This window comes from Hydra viridissima, unplaced genomic scaffold (assembly GCF_058129835.1).
Source record: "Hydra viridissima isolate aposymbiotic clone 2 unplaced genomic scaffold, HvirCarnegie_v1 scaffold_1, whole genome shotgun sequence".
Taxonomy (NCBI): Eukaryota; Metazoa; Cnidaria; class Hydrozoa; order Anthoathecata; family Hydridae; genus Hydra; species Hydra viridissima.
This window is the reverse complement of record NW_028324300.1, coordinates 35155355-35176729: the sequence shown is the minus strand read 5'-3', so window position 1 is coordinate 35176729 and position 21375 is coordinate 35155355. Positions and strand designations below refer to the sequence as shown.

General features: G+C 28.3%; 2 protein-coding genes and 1 long non-coding RNA gene across 3 annotated transcripts; 2 read left to right on the top strand and 1 right to left on the bottom strand.

Moving 5' to 3' along the window:
• Positions 1-1091: 1091 nt before the first annotated feature.
• On the top strand, positions 1092-21324 carry LOC145192249 (putative E3 ubiquitin-protein ligase UBR7). Its single transcript, XM_090095929.1, has 11 exons — positions 1092-1243; positions 2574-2707; positions 6187-6247; positions 6465-6560; positions 15039-15092; positions 15436-15532; positions 17873-18045; positions 20141-20257; positions 20535-20694; positions 20787-20845; positions 21037-21324. Exons 1-11 carry the CDS (start codon positions 1115-1117, stop codon positions 21130-21132), a joined length of 1176 nt encoding a protein of 391 aa, XP_089952055.1. The 5' UTR covers positions 1092-1114; the 3' UTR covers positions 21133-21324.
• On the top strand, positions 6742-7606 carry LOC149894705 (uncharacterized). Its single transcript, XR_016449456.1, has 2 exons — positions 6742-7058; positions 7296-7606. It is a non-coding gene; the product is annotated as an uncharacterized LOC149894705 (long non-coding RNA).
• On the bottom strand, positions 9976-13493 carry LOC149894704 (uncharacterized). Its single transcript, XM_090071455.1, has one exon. It carries the CDS (start codon positions 12032-12034, stop codon positions 11270-11272), a length of 765 nt encoding a protein of 254 aa, XP_089927581.1. The 5' UTR covers positions 12035-13493; the 3' UTR covers positions 9976-11269.
• Positions 21325-21375: the final 51 nt, after the last annotated feature.

The window sequence follows — 21375 nt, the reverse complement described above, 5'->3', positions numbered from 1 at the left end:
GTTCTGAAGTAACTTACAATTAAAGCTTGAAATCAATAATATGAGCTATCTTTGTGTCAAATGGAGAAGCTAGAGTAATTAAATTTACCATTCTATAAATGGGGACGTTGTCTGCATATTTTATCATAAGGCATGAAACAAGTGCAAGCTGTTTTCTAGTGAATAAATCATTGGGGTATTTTGAGGCATATGTTCCTACATTTATAATCTGATGTGCAAATTTAGTAAATTGTTCAAAATGTTAAATTGCGATTTCGTATAATCCCCTGAGTGCTTGAATTGGCTAAAACTTAAATACATTATCAGATCTAATGTCTGTTTACTTTTGTTTAACATATCTCAATATGTGTTATGTTTGAAAAGGGGTTGTTTTTATGAGTGATGATGAAACCTTTGTTCTGGTTTACCATTAAACAATTAACTTTAACTGCTCTGAGGTTTTTTTTTACATAAAAATCTCATAAAATAAACTGACATGGTTATGTTTATTGTGTTTGTTAATTGCATTAACAAAATAAACTTTAGAAAGATTATACAATATCTCTATGACATTAGATACCACTCTTTAAGTATATACATACATACATACATACATACATACATACATACATACATACATACATACATACATACATACATACATACATACATACATACATACATACATACATACATACATACATACATAAATACATACATACATACATACATACATACACACATACATACATACATACATACATACATACATACATACATACATACATACATACATACATACATACATACATACATACATACATACATATATATATATATATATATATATATATATATATATATATATATATATATATATATATATATATATATATATATAGACACACACACACACTTAAACAGTGGTATCTTATGTCATAGAGATATTGTATAATCTTTCTATGTATGTATGCATGTATGTATGTATGTATGTATGTATGTATGTATGTATGTATGTATGTATGTATGTATGTATGTATGTATGTATGTATGTATGTATGTATGTATAGTAAACAATTTTTATTGTATATTTGATGTTATAGTAAATTTTTCTTATTTAGAACATCAATAAATTATGTCTGAGTGCATTGCTGAGGAGGATACGGTTACTGTACAAGATGCTGTTTATGAAATGGAAGCTCAAGTTGAAGAATCGATTGCTGTATTAGGAGCTAGTGATTCTGAGAATTGCACTTATTCTCTGGTAATTACAAACATATGTATATATATAAATATGAGCTTTAGAAAAACAATATTATTAGTTTTCCTAATATCTTTATTATCAGTATTACTAATATTAGTGTTAATGTTGTTAACATTATTAATATTATTGTTATTAATACTATTAATATTATTAACATAACTAGAAAAAAAATAAAACAAAAAGGAAGTGGAAATATCAGCCAGATAATTTCCTCAGAAAAAAAGAGTGAAATAGTTACAGCAATATAATTACATTGGTTTAAAAAAATGTACCAAAGATTTTTAATTGAAGCTTATTTAAAGTACCATAAAATAAAAATTAAAGCAGTTATTGATCAACTTTTTTGTGTCTCTAACCATCTTCATTGGTTTTCTAACAACTGCATAATAATGTTTCTATCTGTATTTAATGTTTTGTTGAGTAAATAAACTTATCCTTGGATTTTGTCTTATAAGCTGTTCTTTCATTCTGTATTTTTTTTGGAACTATCATTCAAACCTATCTGCCATTTTCTTCTTTTATCCATTTGCTTCTTTTATCCGTTTGCTTTTTAACCCATTTTTACAGGAATCTTTACAGGAAAAGATCAAGCTAACATGAATTAGTAAAATGTTTATGAAATGTGGTTACTTTTTTTTGTTTGTTTTTTTTTTTTTTTTTTTTGTAAAAAAAGAATTACTACACAATGTTAATGCATCTAATTCTTTTAAACCACTTTATAATAGCTGAACAAAATACTTTGTAATTTAAAATGTTCAATTATCTTCAGGATAAGTGTTTTGTTTGAACCCTTTTTTTACTAATATTTTTCTATGAAAAAGATTTTGCTACCTTTATATTATTTAGAATGATTAAAGATTATTTATATTCTCTATATAAATCTGTATTATTAAATCCAATCCAAAGTTAAAATCTAAGTCATTCAACAGTACGAGACATTTCAGTTTATTGTGTTATAGTTTTGTAAAAAAATATTTTTAAAAATTGTTTTTTTTTTAGAATAATGATAAAGTTAAAATAAATCACAGTAAAATTTTATTTTTGTATGTTTGATAATAATATCCTTTTTTGCAATTACATTTACTTGGATTTACCATTATCTAATACAATTAATTTATAAACTGGTTGTTTATAACTGATATGGTAGTACAGAAGATGAATTAATGCACTTCATTTAAAAAGTGGCAAATTAGTCTTCCAACTGGAACTTTTTGCACTATTGCTTTACTTATGACAAGTGTATTTATTTGCCATAAACATACCTAAATTTTTGTATGAATATGAAAAGTTTAAAGTGCATATAATTTTGATTATTTTTAAATGTTTTTAGGGTTACATGGAGAGGCAAGCATTGTTTTCTTGCAAAACTTGTAATCCAAAAGGTGAAAATAATGCTGGCATATGTTATGCTTGTTCTTTAGTATGTCATCGGGAGCATGAACTTATTGAGCTATATACTAAAAGGTAATATTTCTTTTGGTTTTGAAAACAAAAAGGATTTTGAAACTAAACATAGTTTGCTTTGGAATAGCTTGCAAGGAATACCTATTAAATTCAGATTATAAAATAAAATAAAATAGAACTCCTTAAACTCCTTTGAAGTAAACAAAGTCTCTTTTTCATCAATCAGCAAAAAAGTAGATGCCACATCAGAAGCAAGTTCTCTTAATGCTTGGAATATTGAATGAGTATCGTTATACTGATAGAGAATTTGTAAACCAGAATATTTCTGATGTCCTTGGATATAAACTAGAACTAAACAGTTGAAGAGTCTATGTGATTTGTCGTAGGTTTACAGAAGTTTTATCATTAAGATTTAGAACTGTGATGGATCTGATTGATATTATGTTACCCAAAGTAAGAGCTAGTTGAACCGTGTAGATGTGACTGAAAGTATGCTGTTAGCACTGTATCTCATCACCATGCTGCAAAAACTCCTGTAGTGTGTTACAACTACAAATATTTGAACCACATTGAAAAGAACTGTTTACTTACAAAGGTCTTGTTTCCAAAGATCTTTCAATGTTTTAAATGCGATACTGAGGGTCACATTGCATCAAAATGTTTGAAGTTGCAGGTAAGCAAGTGCAGGAGCAAGGAATCTTTGCTACCTTGCTCCTGAACAATGGTGGAATCAGGAGATGGAAAACAGTGGAAACAGGATGTTTAAAGACAATCTCAAATCAAAATTTTCTGTCCAAGAATCAATCTAAATGCTTAAACTCTAGGTTGTCTAGGTTGAAGGAAAGGTTCATCAATACATTGGATCAGTGGTTGTAACTCTTGAAGTTGATAGCATTAAAGTATGTAACAAAGTTGTTTTAGTGGATTTCCAACCATTCGGAGTTGATATGATGCTTTGAATGACCTCCATCAAGTAACTAGGAGGAGTTTCCACTTCTTCATTGGGAAAAGCAAAGTTTGGGTCGAGCTATTGCGGGGCAGTGGTTTTGAACAAGGATAAAATCAGCAAAATTGAAATTAAAAAGAAAGATCATGAAGCAGTTTTTGATGGCGTTAAGCGGAGAGTCAAATGGAAATGGAAAGACAGAGAAGACCCCAACTGGTTGTTTATCAAAGGTGCAAAGTATGGAACACCAACATGTGCTAAAGCAGACTATGAAATTGAACTGCAGGATTGGATCAATTGAAAGTGGTTCTTAGAGTATAGTATAAGGAAAATGAAATTGGACTGCCCGATGTTTTTGGACTAAATGTTGTGCCAATGGTCATGAAATCTGTTGTGAGTGCCATGATCAAGACAATTTGGTGAAGAGCAGAATATCCACTTATATGGATGACATTCTTTTCAAATTGGGGAAACTATTGTGGAGGATGCAACATGGCTGTGAAAAGAAAGATCTGATGTTCATGTAATGTTTTATGTTTCATACAAGGAATGAATATGGATCTGATGTGAAAACTGAAGAAAGTGACTATTTTTACCAATTCTGTAACAGTATTTCACTGGGTTTCTAAAGCCCTCACTGGAAAATCAAAATTAAGATCAAAAATGATGGGTAAACTGTTGAGAAGAGTAAGTGTGCTGTAATAGATAATAGTATAATTTTAAAGCTAAATTTGTTTCTTCAGAAGATAATTTAGCTGACGCATTAACAAGAGTTCACAGCAGATGGTTCAACAAACTGACTGTGGCTGAGCGTTGGAATAGTTGGGTTGGAATTGCAGTAGCAGAGGTCCAATCAATTTCTCGATATGCATCAAAGAACTGGACACTTTGGAATGAATTGAATGTTAACCTTTGTTAACATTCAATTCACTCCGAAGTGTCCTGTTACTACTGAAAATGACATTTGAAATGTGATCAAAACTTGCAAACAATGTCAGTTGATAGATTCAGAGCCTATATGGTGGGGGAAAGGGAAATTGGGTGTTAAAGAAAACTGAAAAAGATTGGCCCTGGGTATCACACAATATGGTACTGAAAAGTTTCTGGGTCCAATTGATTGTAGACCTTCAAAATGCACATTTTGGCGACAACTTTCAAACTCGTATGAAAGTTGTGCCCTTATGAACAAAGAGCACCATAAGATATATTGATGGACAATGAGCTGATGTACAATGTTACAGCTGACAAAAATGGTGCAAGCCCTATGGACAAAACATACATCTGTCCCATTGGTGTTAAAGAATCGAGAAAAGAGAAATGATATAACCAAAAGATTTTGAATTGGTAACAAGGTTTGGCTGAAACCACCAAATAGGAAGTGCCATACCAAGTGGCAGCCAGCTACAACAAATTGAGATGTGTCACCGTAGAAGTGAACAGCATTCCACATCATGTGAAACACATTAGAACTCTAAATGATACTCAAATGTTATGCATTTTCTCTGACATTGAAATTAAAATGAGTACTGACACTTGTCAAGAGAATGTGGAAACTCATAAAGTGCAAATTAAAGATGTGTTAGAAATAAACAAGGAAAGTATCAAAGCTGAAAATAAACCCAAAGAAATTTATGTGCCTTTGCAACAGAGTGTTTGGGAATGGTGGATGCTTTTAAAATACCTCAATTGCTATTTGTATGATCTGTAAGGATCATAGAGGAGTGTAACTCCATTTCAAAGTTGCTAGAATGTTCAATGACATTATGGAATTAAAAATTTTGATAGTTTTTACAAAAATAATTGTAAATATTTGTAAATTGTAAATATGTGTTTTTTATGATGTTCTTGAGGGGTTTTGTCCGGTATAAAAGAAGGAGAAAATTTATAAAGGTTTTTGTTTGAAGAGAATATTGTTGTCATTTCATCGATGCGTTGTGAGAAAACTACAGCTGTATATCTGGAACACTCTTACCTAAATCACTCTTCAATAGAGAGGGGATAGGGAAAGAAGGTAGCAGTTTTTTGTAATTCAGAGGTTTTCAAAACAAATTCAAATATGAAAGCAGATACTTTTGATAGGTAGCTCTGACACTAAAAACATTTTTCTTGTACAAAAACAAGTATTTAATTTGTACCAGATTTTTGTTTAGTCTTGGATTCTCTTAATACTAAATATGTAATACAATTAATGGCTAATAATGCACTAGAATGTGCCTTGAATTTGAAAAAAAGAATAAGAACAATAAAACAGCAAACATAAAACTGAAATAAAAAATGAAAATAAAATAAAAAACTTTAAAACTGAAATTCATAATCAGAAAATTTAACTAAAGTGAAGCTTAATAATTTAGAGAAACAAACTTTAGATAATTAAAAAGAGCCTGGACAAAAACTGGTGAAAAATTAAATTTATTACCTGTTGTCCTGTAATCTTGTAAGGTAAAATATTTTTACCTATAAATAGTTTAAGATAATTTACTAAAACAATTAAATGTAAAAACTGCTAGTGATGTTATGGTATTAAAGTATACAATTTTATTATAATTAGAATATGAAATATGAAATAATGTATCAAAAATATACTGTTTTCTAGGAATGTTCGATGTGATTGTGGAAATTCAAATTTTAATGGCTTTACCTGCTCTTTATTTAAGGTAAGTGTGGAGTTAAAAATTTTAAAATTGTGTATTAAAAAAGTGTAGAGCAGACAAAAATAAATTTCTCAAAAACACTGCTTAGTATAGACAACAATTGGATTCTATATAATTTTCTTAAAGTTAAAAAATCTAATTACTAACCATATAGCTGATACCTAATCATGATTTGTATAAATATTTTTTTGTGGCTTACTTTAAGTTGATTGTTTTTTAGGATAAAGATCCTTTGAATGAAAAGAACTCATATAATCATAATTATAAGGGAGTGTATTGTACATGTGAAAGACCATATCCTGACCCTGAAGATGAAGTAAATAATTTTAGATTTATTATTTGAATGCTTTTTTTACATATATATATATATATATATATATATATATATATATATATATATATATATATATATATATATATATATATATATATATATATATATATATATATATATATATATATATATATATAATATATATATATATGAGACCGTCAGCTTCAAAACCGGCCCTTTGACATTTTTTTCAATTTTGAATGAAGCACGCCAAATGCTTCGTAATGGCTCGCACTATATTGAAAAATTAAAAAAATGATGCAAAACCTGTTCAATCCTATAGTTTTTACTATGTAAAATTCAGCAAATGGTGCAAAACCGGCTCTTTTTGTTTGCGCAGCTGCTTCAAAACCAGTTTATTATTTCAGCCAATAGGAAAGCACTTATCATACCACGTGATCACAACAGCTGATATTGAAAATACTTTCGTTTTTAATGCTTTTATCCTCTGGAAATTGCAAATTCTTCGTGATTTGTCTTGTAAGTAATAGAAAAAGTAGAAAATATTTATGAAATATTAACTAACTAAACATTTACAGACTTTTTGCGATAGAAAACGATCGAAAAGTAAAAAAAACAAGCAGACTGCAGTCACGCAAACGCGTGGCAGACCCTGAAAACACAAAACGAGCAAGGGAGAAGAAAGCTAGTATGCATTACTGATGAAGTATTATTTTTAATTATGTTTATTAACTTTTAACTTCTATTTTTCTGCAGGTATTCAAAGAAGAGTCCACCAAAAATCCCTTCATGCAAGCACAAATTGGGTGCTTTCCAATGTCACTGCCTGTCACAGAGTGATGTCATCACTTTCAATGAGCGATTTTATCAAACAAGTAAGAAAATGGACCAGGACAACTTCATTTTGAAGCATTGTTCATCCCTACAGCCGAAACGTGTTAAAGGTGAATCAAATAGGAAAAGAAAATTTACTGTAAAATATTTTGTTACAAAGGCTGTCTCTTCCTCTATAAGAGTACAAGTTTGTAGGAAAACATTTTTAGGAATATTAGGCATAAAAAAACATAGACTGCTTGGAGTTATCAGTAGATATCACAAATCTGGTACTTCAGCCAAAGAAAGTAGAGGTGGAGACAGGAAAGCAGAGAAGTTTGTTGAGAAAAAAGAGAAAGTAAATAAATTCATAGAATCATTTCAAGTTAGTGAAAAGCACTACTGTAGGTCACACTCAAAATGTAGGTAGTACTTACCAGCTGAACTCTCAACTGCTGCAATGTGGAGGATGTATAACAAAAAGTGTGATAGTCAATTAAAAGTTACCAAATGGTTTTTTACTAATATATTCAATACGGAGTATAATCTAGGTTTTGGGACCCCTAGAGTTGACACCTGCTCTGCATGTTCTGAACTTAAAACTAGAATCAAAAATACAAAAGATCTCCAAGCCAGAGAAAAAATAGTTTTAAAATTAAACATCCATTGCCAAAGAGCTGATGCTTATTTTGACAAGCTGAGGGAAGAAAGTGATGACCTTGTTACCCTCTCATTTGATTGTGAGAAGAACCAAGTCTTACCTAAACTATCAGATCAAGCTGCATATTATAGGAGGCAGCTCAACTTTTATAATTTTACAATTGTAAAAGGGAGCTCTCATAATACACTTAACAAAGAAAATATTGATTCTCACTATTGGATAGAGGGGGAGCAATCTAAGGGATCAAATGAAATTGCATCTGCTCTTTATTTTTCTCTGAATAATTTAAGCATGTCTAGCAACATAAAAAGAGTCAGATTGTGCTGTGATGGATGCCCTGGGCAAAATAAGAATACAGTAATGATTGGTATGATCAGTTATTGATCCACAATAAAGCTCATCCTCATATTCAAACAGTGGAACTGGATTTCCCAGTGAAAGGTCACTCCTTTATCGCACCAGATAGGGTGTTTGGCACCATTGAAAAGGTCATCAATAAGAAGGAGATCATTGTTAGCCCCAAAGAGTATGTGGAGGTCATTAAAAAACATTCTGCAGTTTTCCACTTAGGAGAAGATTATGAAATTTTTGATTGGAAAAGTTATTTGAAAACAGTTCTAAGAAATAATGTTTCTTGGCATTTCAAAATAGCTAGTTGTAAAAGAATCATTGTGTTAAAAAGACCAAGAATTATTGAGGTGAGAGGTGAACCTTTTTATACAGTAGAAGTTAATGCTTTTAAGTCATTGACCAAGAAAGGTAAAAATTTTAATTCAATTAATTTACCAATCATTCATTCACAAATTAAAATTAACCCGAAGAAAATAAAGGATGTAGAAAAGTTATTGAACTCTCATTATGGTGTTGATTGGAGACAAGATCAAAATCTTGAGTTTTACAATAAAATCATACCTAATGAGGAAATAGATGGCATTGACTCTGATCAGGACAGTGAATCAGAAGAAAATAATGAGCTGTGCTGTGGTGAAGATGGATCATCTGATGTTGATGATGCTGATGTTAGGATTTAGTAATTTAAATTTTGTGAACTTGAAACTATTTTATTGTAAAGAATTTCTTATTATGACATTGACTTGCCTTTTTAATGTGTTTTTCAAGGTGCATATAAAAAAAAGAAAGCTATATATATTTTGTCTTGCTAATTATTACATAAGTAAATTTAATCTTTTAAATGTTGTTCACACATGTATTTGTGGCCTATACATGTCCAGCAGAAATTTTATGTACACCATAAATTTATTTAATAACACCATATTGCAAGAACCATTATAAATTTCTCATTAAAAATTTTTTCCATGTTTTGTTGCTTCTACTATAAAACCCAGGTAGCTAAACTTATATGACATGTGATGCAGGTATTTCTTCAATTTTTATGACCACTAATAATTAGTTACGTTATTGCATTTTAATAGAAATTTAATGCATGGCAAAAATTATTTTGAAATATATTTAACTTTTTAAAAAACATTAGCGGGCTATCCTGCTAAAAAAAGGGGGGAGATAGTTTTCTAAAATTGTCCATAGATGGCGTAAATATACAGAAAAGCGTGTGAAATTGCGGTGGACTTTAAATAACCATGGGTTCCAACGAAATTAATCACAAAACAATTAAAATTTTATTAAAATGTGCAGTGGCTGGATCAAAACCGGCTCTTTTGAAAAAAATGCCCTTTAATTAAATATTTCTATTCAATGATTATCACAATTACTGATATTCACATAGAAAACCATTCATTAGTGACTAAACATGAGGTGTATATGTTTTTTTTAATTTTTTTATTTGCACAAAAAAAAAAGTGTATTCTGTAAAATTTGCTTTAGTGCAAAGGGCTGGTTTTGAAGCTGACGGTCTCATATATATATATATATATATATATATAAGGGTATGTCACTTAAAAAAGAAAGAGCTAAGAAACTTCTAACATCAATATTATAGTGCCAATATATATAATAAATAAAAATTTGAAAAAAAATTTGAAATAATTTTTTTGTCCTACTGGGGCACTGTTTTTTTTTGTCATCGTAAAATCGTAAATTATCCGTATATCAGAATGTAAAGTTTTTGAATTAAAAAAATTATATCTCAGTGAAAATCTGTGAACTTTTTATTTTATTTGTGTATAACACATGAAAAAAACTAGGGAAATGATTGGCATTGAAAAACCAAGATTAAACTAGGCCCGACAAGCTGGAAGCCCAAGGGGTTAACAGACCTTTTTTTTTATTTTTTAGAAATTTCAAGTTATATTAAGTAATAATAAAAAAATTAGAAAGAAAAAAAATTCTCTACCTACCAGGGAATTTGTTTATTTTTAAGATGTCAGATATGAAAAAGAAAAAACAAATGACATTAATATTAACAATTTGTTTGGCATAGTGACATATTCATGTTAAAACATATTTACTGTATAAATAATCAAATTCAAGTGTCTTTTAAAAAAATGTTTCTTAGATCTTTTTTAAAGTGCAGCTTAGGCATAAATAGTCCATGAGCTAACCTAGCCCTGACAAATCCAGCTCTTCTCTCAAATCCACAAACAGATGCAGATGCATCTGTCACGTCTTTTATCGCTCTTTCGCAAGATTGTGTGTGTAGGGGAAAGTAAGGTGCTTCAAAAGGTATCTCTAAAAAATTGTCAACATCTTGTGTAGGTATTTGACATATAAATACAGGTTCTGATTTATCTTCTTTGTCCCAATTGATCAGTTCTTGTATGGGTATAGCTCCCAGATTGAGTTGGACCTTCTTCCTTATCCTGAATCGAGTGTCTCCATACTCAAAGCTTTTCCGTATCTCTTTAATGGTTTTAATGGCAAACCTCTTAGATTCTGTATCTGAGCTTGCTATTAGGGAAAGAATCAAAGATTCAGAATGAGCAAAATAAGCTCCATTTTTTTTGTAGGGAGTAGCAATTTCTTTTATCTCATCCTCCTGTTTTCTTAGCAGCCTTAAAAGTGTTACTATGTGTTCCGGGGCCTCAACAATACTGTGTTTCACTTTGATTTTATACCACATGTGAAAATACACTTGAACTACCCATTTTAAAATTAAGTGAAATCTTCTTAGCACATCATCAGTAAAGCCATGGTTACTCATATGGAGAAAAATAGTAGCTTCTCCAATAGTAAGCCATCTGCTATGGGAAAGATTGCCACACTTAGCCATTTTAAGATTTGGGTCCATCTTACCTGTAGCCAAACAGGTAATCAGTTTATAGCAGAGAGCTGAATCTGTTTACATTGAACTTAGAATCTGGATTAATGGCTCCAACTGCGCAATAGGTTCAAATGTATCAAGTCTTTCTATACTGTTTACTTTTAAAAGAGCTTTTCCAATTGGTCCAGTGAAACCAACATTTGAATTGGTGGGTCTATCCAGAGTGACAATAATGTACCTCAAAGGAAGCTCATTGCAATGTAGCATACAAATAGACCATAAACACTTTCTACCTAACAATTGTTCAAGACTAGTCAACAAACCTCCATCTTTCCCTGAACCAGTTACAGCATTTGTTGAATCTCCTCCTATTACTTCTAGAGATTTATGTACTCTCCAAGGAACCATCCAGTTAAATAGTCCAATAGCTGCTTGTTTAGTAGGCTTATTAGGAGGTATTGTCTTCATGGGTGTAAAATGTGTAATATAGTGGCCGTCAGGTTCAGAAGTAACAGTAATGTGTTCTTCTTTTACAACCCTTTGATGAAATCGTTTTGTTACAGGATTGTGCTTTAAAACTCTGGTAAAATCTTTTCTGCTATCAACAAATATACCTTTGATAGGTTGTAATTGAAACTTCATTTCTTCTGATGTCTTTGCGTTAGTCATTACTGCTTTCCTAGCTCTAACAACTTTCTTAGGATCTACAGCCAAATAGGACATTTCAGGTGTTAAAAAGTTACCAAGAATAAGGTCTTGAAGAAAAGCTGAAACTACTGCTGATGATGCAGCTGGTGAAATATCAAATCTCAAAGAAGCTTCAGTAGTATTACTAATGGACATAAAATTTAATTTCCATTTATCTGTTGAAGCAGGCTAATCTTCCATTTCTATTCTATTTGAATTATCATCATGTATGAAAGGCTCAACATAATCTTTATTTTTTGGAGTTTCTTCCTCTTCTTTTTTTCTAATTTGTTTTTCTAGACTTGACTTTCTTTTCAGCTTCCTCTTTTCTAAAGAAACCTGTTTAGCTGTTTCCTTAGTATCTTTACAAGTCATTTGATATTTTGATAGTGACCCAGTTTTTTCTCTTTCAGCTTTTAACCAAATAAGTTAACTTTTTGGAATCTTATTTTCCCTCTAACAAGTACACTGAATATGTGCAAAATCTAGACAACTATTTAATTTTGAGCACTTTTCATTACATAAAGTGATTTCACATTTCAAGATGTAATGTCAAGCAATTGATCTAATTTAATTTCCTAGGTAGAAACAGTTTTTTGGGCTGCTTTTCCTCTAGATATTTGACTACACTTATTCCAGGCTAATTCTATTTTTTGTACCAAAGATATCTTGTTAATTACCACAGGAAACTTGAAAAGAGCATTCGATCTTGTCCACTGTTGAGAACCAAGTCTGCTAATTGTACACTAAGTTCTCTTACAGACATAAGCCTCCTTAAAAATAAAACAAAGTGAGTACAAGTAAATACAAACAATATTTCTGCAATCTTTAAATTTAACTTTTCATTACATACTTGTCAATATCTTTTTCAATGAGCATACTTTCTTGTATTAAAAGACCCTTTCTCAGGATATCTCTAATAGTAGGCACTTCTGAAGGATTAAGATCATTACTTCCACCCAAATACAGTGAAAATTTTGACTCTTTTTTATCCAAATTGAATCTAGTAATTTTAGGAGCACTCTTTCTTCTTATTAATATTAAATACTAGCAATTAACAAAACTGGAAATCAACCAAACCGGAAGTAAAGTACTTTTGTACTGCATATTCCTGTATGAGGTACGTAAATCCACTTACGGAAGTAATTTATTTCCAGTTTTATTGATTGCTAGTATGAATAAGCGAAAACATATGTTTAAATACAAAAATTATTTCAGAATGTGATGTATTGCATTCTTTCCAGAGTACATACAGAATAGTACATTAGAACAGAAGTGTGTATAATGTATATTGTGCGCAAACTACACTTTTGTACTAATGTAATAAATGTAGAAATTAATGTACACTTCTGTACAATGCAATAAATGTAGAGATAACTATTGAATACAAGTAAATACAAACAATATTTCTGTACAATTTAATAAATGTAGAAATAAATATTTAAAAATAACCTACAACTTTTCTGAACTTTGCATTTCTAAATATACAGGGTAGACGACATGGTTCTCAAAGTTGGGGGAGATGTGGGGAGCACAATCATCAACTACTAAAAACTTTTTAAAGTTTTTAGATATGGTCCTCCATATCTAAAAACTTCAAAACCTTTGTTAAAAAAAAAAATCTTTTACAGAAAAAGTGGTGACGGGGTCTTTATAGAAAAAGTGAGGGGAGGGAGTAGTGACCCCCTGATCCTCTGGCGTCATCAGCCCTGGTATAATCTCAATTTTTCAACGCCAATCATTTTACCTTTTTTTTATTATTTGTTAGACACAAAGAACATCAAAATTGAACTAAACTCAGTGAGATATGACTTTTTTAAATTTGTGATTTTTTACAATCTGACATTTTCCTAAAAGAACCAGTTCCCTGGTAGGGAAAAAAAATTTCTCAAATTTTTTTTTTGATTTTTTATTTATTATATATATTGGCACTATAATATTGATGTTAGAAGTTTCTTTGCTCATTTTTTTTTTCAAAGGGCGTACCCTAATATATATGACTGTTATTATTATTATTATTACTATTATTATTATTATTATTATTATTATTATTATTATTATTATTATTATTATTATTATTATTATTATTATTATTATTATTATTATTATTATTATTATTATTATTATTATTATTACTATTATTATTACTACTATTATTATTATTATTATTATCATTATTATTATTATTATTATTATTATTATTATTATTATTATTATTATTATTATTATTATTATTATTATTATTATTATTATTATTATTACTATTATTATTACTATTATTATTATTATTATTATTATCATTATTATTATTATTATTATTATTATTATTATTATTATTATTATTATTATTATTATTATTATTATTATTATTATTATTATTGTTATTATCATTATTTTTATCATTATTATTATTATTATTATTATTATTATTATTATTATTATTATTATTATTATTATTATTATTATTATTATTATTATTATTATTGTTATTATCATTATTATTATCATTATTATTATCATTATTATTATTATTATTATTATTATTATTATTATTATTATTATTATTATTATTATTATTATTATTATTATCATTATTATTAAACAAACTAAATAATTAACTTGGTTTACATTACATTACTTAAAGTTACACGCAATAGCAATCATCAGATGTTATCATCTGATAATAACATCATGATGATAGCATCTGATGATCGCTATTGTGTGAAACTTTGAGTAATGTAATACAAACCAAGCTAATTATTTAGTTTGTATAACAATAATATATTCGCTTTACTTATTCTATGCTCTATTGAGCACTCTTACTGGAAATATTAACATAGTTTCTACAATATAATATATATATATATACATATATATATATATATACATATATATATATATATATACATATATATATATATATACATATATATATATATATATATATATATATATATATATATATATATATATATATATATATATATATATATATATATATATATATATATACATACATATACATATACATATACATATATATATATATATATATATATATATATATATATATATATATATATATATATATATATATATATATATATATATGTTTATATACATACACATTTATTTTTATCTATGTAAATTTTTGTTGAAGATAGAAGATGAAATGATTCAATGCATAATATGTGAAGATTGGTTCCATTCAAGAGTAAGTTTTCTTGAATATGAAATATAAAAATTTTAGTTACATTTAAGTTTCTTTCTTTTCTTTTCTTTTTCTTTTTTTTTTTTTTTAAGTAAAAATTGAAAAAACAGTTCTTCCTTTTCTTATCTTTTACACTTTTAAAGACAAATAAAATGACTTAAATAAAAGTTTATTTTAAAGATTTGCTGTTTTGCTGTATATTATCAAGTTTTCTTTGAGTCCAAACAATAATAAAAGTAATTTAAATCTTGTGCAATTTCAGCTTTAAATAGTGAATGACAGAAATACTAGCACAAGTTTGATTTTTTTTTTGTCATGCGTTATAAGTGTATAAATTTTATTTCAGCATCTTGTTTCTCTACCTCCTGCAGAATATCATGAAATGACATGTCACCTCTGTGCAGCCAAAAATATCTTTCTTCAATATTATTACAATGAACAAGGTGATTATGTCAATTGCTCAAAATTTATTTTAAGATCCATTTTTAGATTAGGTTAAAATTTTTTAAGCATTTTTAAAAATTTTTTCTCTTTTGTCCTCAAAATTTATGAAATTTTATAATTTAGAATAATGAAATTAATAATGAGTGTCTAGTTTTTTTTTATTGATACATTAACTTTTTTTAACAAGATTTATTTTTAAAACATTGTGCTTTTGTAATAATTTTCATTTTAGTTGTGCAAATGTGAAGCTCACTTCTTAAGTTATATTTTTTAAATTATATATCTCACTGTAATCTGCTTGTTTAAATTATATCTCACTGTAATCTGCTTGTTTAAATTATATATCTCACTGAATGTAATCTGCTTGTTTGGTGTCAAAACCAATTCTAGTGAAGTAAAAAAGTTTCACAAAATATAACAAAGTATATACCAATATACACTGTCTGCAAATGAAAATGCACAACCAAAAAAACTGAAAAGATAATTTATTTTGTTCAAAATTGGTAACAACTATTGAAAAAACACGTTGTATGTTAAATAAAAGTCATAACATAGGAAAAAAAAATTTATTATAAAAAATTACACATAGTTCTATAATGAATGTACCCAACCTTTTTTTTTATACATTCAGTTTGATTCATGGAAAGAATTTAATTGGAAGTTGTTTCTTGTGGTATTTCTTGACAAACAGTATTTACTTGGTTCCATAACTCATTCCTTGTAGTTGTTGGATTGGTGTTTCAATAAGCGGTTACCAATCATATTCCAGAGGTTCTCAGTTGATGATAAATCTGGAGAACATGCTGGCCAAGGTATAACATTTACATCACTCTTATCTAAAAATCTTAGTGTTGAGCTTGCTGTGTGAGGTCTGGCATTGTCCTGTTGAAAAATCCCATTTGTAACATCTTGTACAAAAGGGAGTCCTACAGGTTCTAACACATTTTTAACATAACTGGTGTCAGTTATTATACCTGGAAGCAATACTAGGGTGACCTAGAATTGCAATAGCACCGCATACCATGATTCCAATAGTAGGTGCAGTGTATCACGTTAAAATACAGGTATCTTCATCCTTCTGACACTTTTCTTTGTTGTACATTTATTCTGCCATCATGAGCCCATAAACAAAAGCGGGATTCTAAAGATAATATTTTTTCATTGATCATCCTATTGTTATCTTTTCTTACACCAATTCAGTCTTTTAGTAAGGGGTAACCTCAATAATGTTCTGTAGTTCCTGAATCCCAATTGAATCACGCAATTATAAACAGTCCTCAAGGATAATCTTCTCCCTATTGCAGGCTATCATTAATCCTTCTTAGAATTTAATAAGTACACCCAAAATAAATTTTATGGCCTCAAAAAGTTCTTATTTAAAAATATGTTAACCAGAAGCAATTTTTAAAAGTTCTAAAAAATCTGCTAGTAAATTTTATAGTGGTGCAATTTCAATTGCTCATAGTGTATATTGAAACTTTAATTACATCATTGTGATTGTTGAACCTTTTTAAATGGAAGGAGCTCAGCTAAAGTTTTTAGGTCGAGAGAATTGAACCAAAAGAGAATGAACCAAAAGAGAATGCTGTAGTAAATGAAAAAAATACTAGGATTTACCTTGCACTGAATATCTATGATTTAGACTATGCATATTATTATAGGAAATAATATGTATATGAAAGATATATCTCGCACTGAATATCTATGATTTAGACTATGCATATTATTATAGGAAATAATATGCATAGTCTAAATCATAGATATTCAGTGCGAGAAGTAGATAGGAAGAAATATTAAATATCTTGTTTAATTTAGCATTACACAAAAGAGATTAATTAAACACTATATATTAAACTTATTTGTATGATTTATGTGATATGATTTATGTGATATAATATGTATATATATATAATATAATACAAAGTATGTGATATATAATATGTGATATGATTTATGTGATATGATTTAGTATATAATATGTGATATGATATATCATACGTAATATGTGATATGATTATATCATATGTAATATGTGATATGATTATATCATATGTAATATGTGATATGATTATATCATATATAGTATGTGATATGATTATATCATATATAGTATGTGATATGATTGTATCATATGTAATATATGATATGATTTATGTGATATGGTTTAGTAAAAAAAAGTGCTTTTATTTTAGTCCATACTGCATTACGAAAATTGCAGTTACAGCTATCATCTAATGTGTATAATTTTGTAGTATATGTGGTATATAGTTTTCATAATATAAATACCTGGTTTGTTGAAGAACTTATAATTTCCATTAATTTAATTCTGTTTAACTTAGTTAAAAAAATGGAATCAGATCTAGATGTGATTTCTGTTGATGCAGACAGTGCGTTGAAAACAGACAAATCTAACACTGATAATGAAAAATCTGGTGCTATTATTACAAAAAATAAAAACGTACCAAAAGATGAAAAACCTGCTGTGAACTGTGGATCTTTATTGGCACCTGAGGTTTGTTTCTTTTTTAATTTTATTTTCAAGCCTTATTGTTTGATTTATGATATTTCACAAGGTTAGAATTTAACCAATTTTTTAAAACCAAATTTTGTGATTGAAATGTTTTAAATGTTAACTTTTACTTATAATTGCAAAAAATATTTAGATCAATCCATATTTTTCTAAAATTTTTACTAGTCTTTGAAATGGATCCTGCTTTGTAAGATGTTTGTGTGATTTATGAATCCATTGGGATATGCAGTATTTTTGGTAACAACTTCTTTTGCCTATTATCATTTAAAGATAGCAGATGCTTTGTGATTTTTTTTTTTTTTTTAACTTTTAAAACAAAGTCTGTAGTTTTTTCCCAACCAAATAAGGCCAACCCACATTTAATGATAATTATTTCACTTCATTAGGCATTTCTAAACAAGCCCAAACTCGTTTTTTTTTTTTTGTTTTTTGTTTTTGAACCAACTAATCTACACCTCTAAGTCCAAATATAGCTTAAGCTTTGAGCAGCATTTTTCAAGTATAATGAGACAAAATCAACTGCAATTTGAAATTTCTTGTTAGTCAACTCTTCCTTTTTGTACTTTTGACAGCAATTCATTTCATGATTGCATGATGTTTTATTGATTAAACCATAAGTTATCTACAAAGTAAGCCCACTTGAAATACAATTTGCATTTGATTTATGTAAATCTATTTGAAGAATTCACAACCTTCGTTATGTTTTGCAACATGTTTGCCAGGTAGGAATTAGCACTATTATTTGGATATCTAAGAATTTTTCAAAACAATTCGAATTCAAATCATTTGTATATGAAATGTGAAAAAATTGTTGGGATTATGGTGTGATCAACAACTGGTGTTCACTCTGTAAAAGACTCACTGAATGTTTGTGACTGATCTCTGATCAATTAAATTTTTAAATGATATTCCCAAAATAAAAAAAAGCTGAAAATGAAACTTAGAAAATCGCTTCATGAAGAATGTGATGTAAAAAAAAAAAAAAAAAACATTCTGCGAGAAAATCAATCTTTGTTGCGTTTACAGAACTCCAACGGTATTAAAATGTTTATTCAAAGTTTCTTTTTCATTTATCTTTGATGTAAAGTTAAAAGATTCTTTCTATTTAATCTGAACCTCTAAAGTTCTATTCCATCCATATTTAAAAGGGATGAAATATTTCCAACATGTATTTTTTTATATGAAAACCTGTGTTTATTGGTATGAAATATTTCCAATATGCTTTCATCAACCAATATTCTAACATCCAACTTCTACTGATTGGCAATCTCAAGCAGGTTTGGAGACAGAAACCCCTCTAGATAATAATATATAGGATAGTTCAACTAAGGATGAGTATAAACACGAGTCAACCCAATTTGTATGTTCTAAAACCCTATTAAAAAAAAAGGTGCATAACGTAAACATGAGAGAATATGGATTAGGGTGATAGTCTCATTCGACGAAATAGAAAGGAGGGGTAACAAGAAGGTAAATCCGACAAAAGTCATTTTAAAGCTTTGTAAAAAAAAAAAATCTTGGTCTTATTTTGGATTTAGTTTGATCTTTCATCTTGATTTGTGGGTTTATGGTTTCGATTTTGGTTCTTAAAAATAAAAAGGTGTTGAAAAAGAAGAAAAAAAAGTTACTTATTCAAAATTAATGATCGAAAAAAGAAAAAGTGTTTCTGAAATATGCGGAAAACACATTACGTTCGATATGAAGGTAAAAGCGTATCTGAAAGTTCGACAGATTATTTGAACAAAACAATTCGAAATTCCCTATAATTTTGTTCCGATAATTCGCTGAACCTTATTTGTTACTTTTCGTTTGCGGTTTATTCTGGAATTGAGCTGATTTTCAGTTAATTAAAATTATGCTATTTAAGAAAAAATTATCTTTTTTTTTTAAATGTTATAATAAAAGGTCGGAAAACATTTTGTTTGTGTGGATAAATTTTATCTTATCAAATGTTGTGATTTTCTTCTACCTTGTTTAGTGGCAAGGAAATTCTATTTTTTATAAAATATTTTTGTATAAAGCGAAAAAAAATGATTTAACCAAGTTTAAAATGAGATTTTGAAATCTTTATATTTAGATCTGTAGACTAGAAAAACTAAAAATCGATTTTGCTGACACGGTTATCAAGAAAGAATCTCTCTATTGGACTGATGATGGGTGGAGGAACAGTTTATGTCGATGCTGTAAGTGTCTGGTAAGTATTGAAATTAAAAATGCGATACAATATTCTACATTGCAGCTAATAGTTATAATTTTTGATTCGTATTATTACAGTTCCATGTGCTTAGTGTCCAGTAGGACGCGAAATATACTAATTTTTTCATAGCTTTTTAATGATTGTGCTGTTTATCTAAATCCTTAGGTTGGCCTAAACGTTGTAGTAATTTAGTCGTTTGGTTTAGAATTTTTTTTGTTCTCAGTTGAAATATTTTGTATCAATCTTCAATTTTGTGTGTAAAAAAAAATTCTAGGATTTATACGAGAAGAATAATCTAACATTCATCATCAAAGAATCTGACACAATGTCATTCTATGAACAGAGAGGAAAAGAAAGAGCAGAGAAAGTTTTAAATGATGCTGCAAATACAATTTCCTCGATGCCCATTGTGCAGCAAGTTGAACTCGCAAGAGGTCTATTTCCTTTTCTTTTTTTTTTTTTTTTTTCTTTTTTTTTTGTGAAAAATATTAAATAAATAAAGCCAGAAATGAAAATAAAACCATAGGTTACAATGAGCTGAAATCGAGTCTACAAGATTTTTTACGAGGGTTTCAACAAAATCAGGTATTGCATTTTTTTTTGTCGGCATATTAATCCGTATCATAAGATTTTATATCTAAAAATTCAAGTTGTCAAATTAAGTTTCTTTCAATCAGGGCTTCTGACAAGTTTTAAAGTCCTAAAAATGACGTGGTCATTTTTTAATTCTTAACTTTTTTTTTTTTTTTTTTTTTTTTTTTTTTTTTTTGTCAAAGGTTGTTAAAAAAGAAGATATAGAAAACTTTTTTGAAGAATTGAACGAACGTAAGCGCAGAAGACTCGCTTACCTCCCACCAGAAAATTGTCGTTGATTTTTCGCAGTAAGAAGCGCACTGGTCGGCCAAAGCAAAAGAGCATTTTGGGATTTTGAATAGCTTTCTGTCTAAACAGCTTTGTTAAATATCGTGTTTGAACTTTTAAAAAAAAAGGTTATCCTTTAGGAGTAAAAATTGAGAAAAACTTAAAAAATTTAATTTAAAATAAACAAAATTCACCCAATAAAATTTTATTTGATGTTTACACATTTTACAAACTTTTTATCTTGACAAAAAATC

Excerpts from the sequence above, each read along its gene's own strand:
- LOC145192249 (XM_090095929.1), top strand. The coding sequence starts at position 1,115 with ATGTCTGAGTGCATTGCTGAGGAGGATACGGTTACTGTACAAGATGCT. Across the intron at positions 18,046-20,140 it reads GATCTTTATTGGCACCTGAG|ATCTGTAGACTAGAAAAACT; the intron begins GTTTGTTTCTTT and ends CTTTATATTTAG. Across the intron at positions 20,258-20,534 it reads GTCGATGCTGTAAGTGTCTG|GATTTATACGAGAAGAATAA; the intron begins GTAAGTATTGAA and ends AAAAAATTCTAG.
- LOC149894704 (XM_090071455.1), bottom strand. The coding sequence starts at position 12,034 with ATGTCCATTAGTAATACTACTGAAGCTTCTTTGAGATTTGATATTTCA.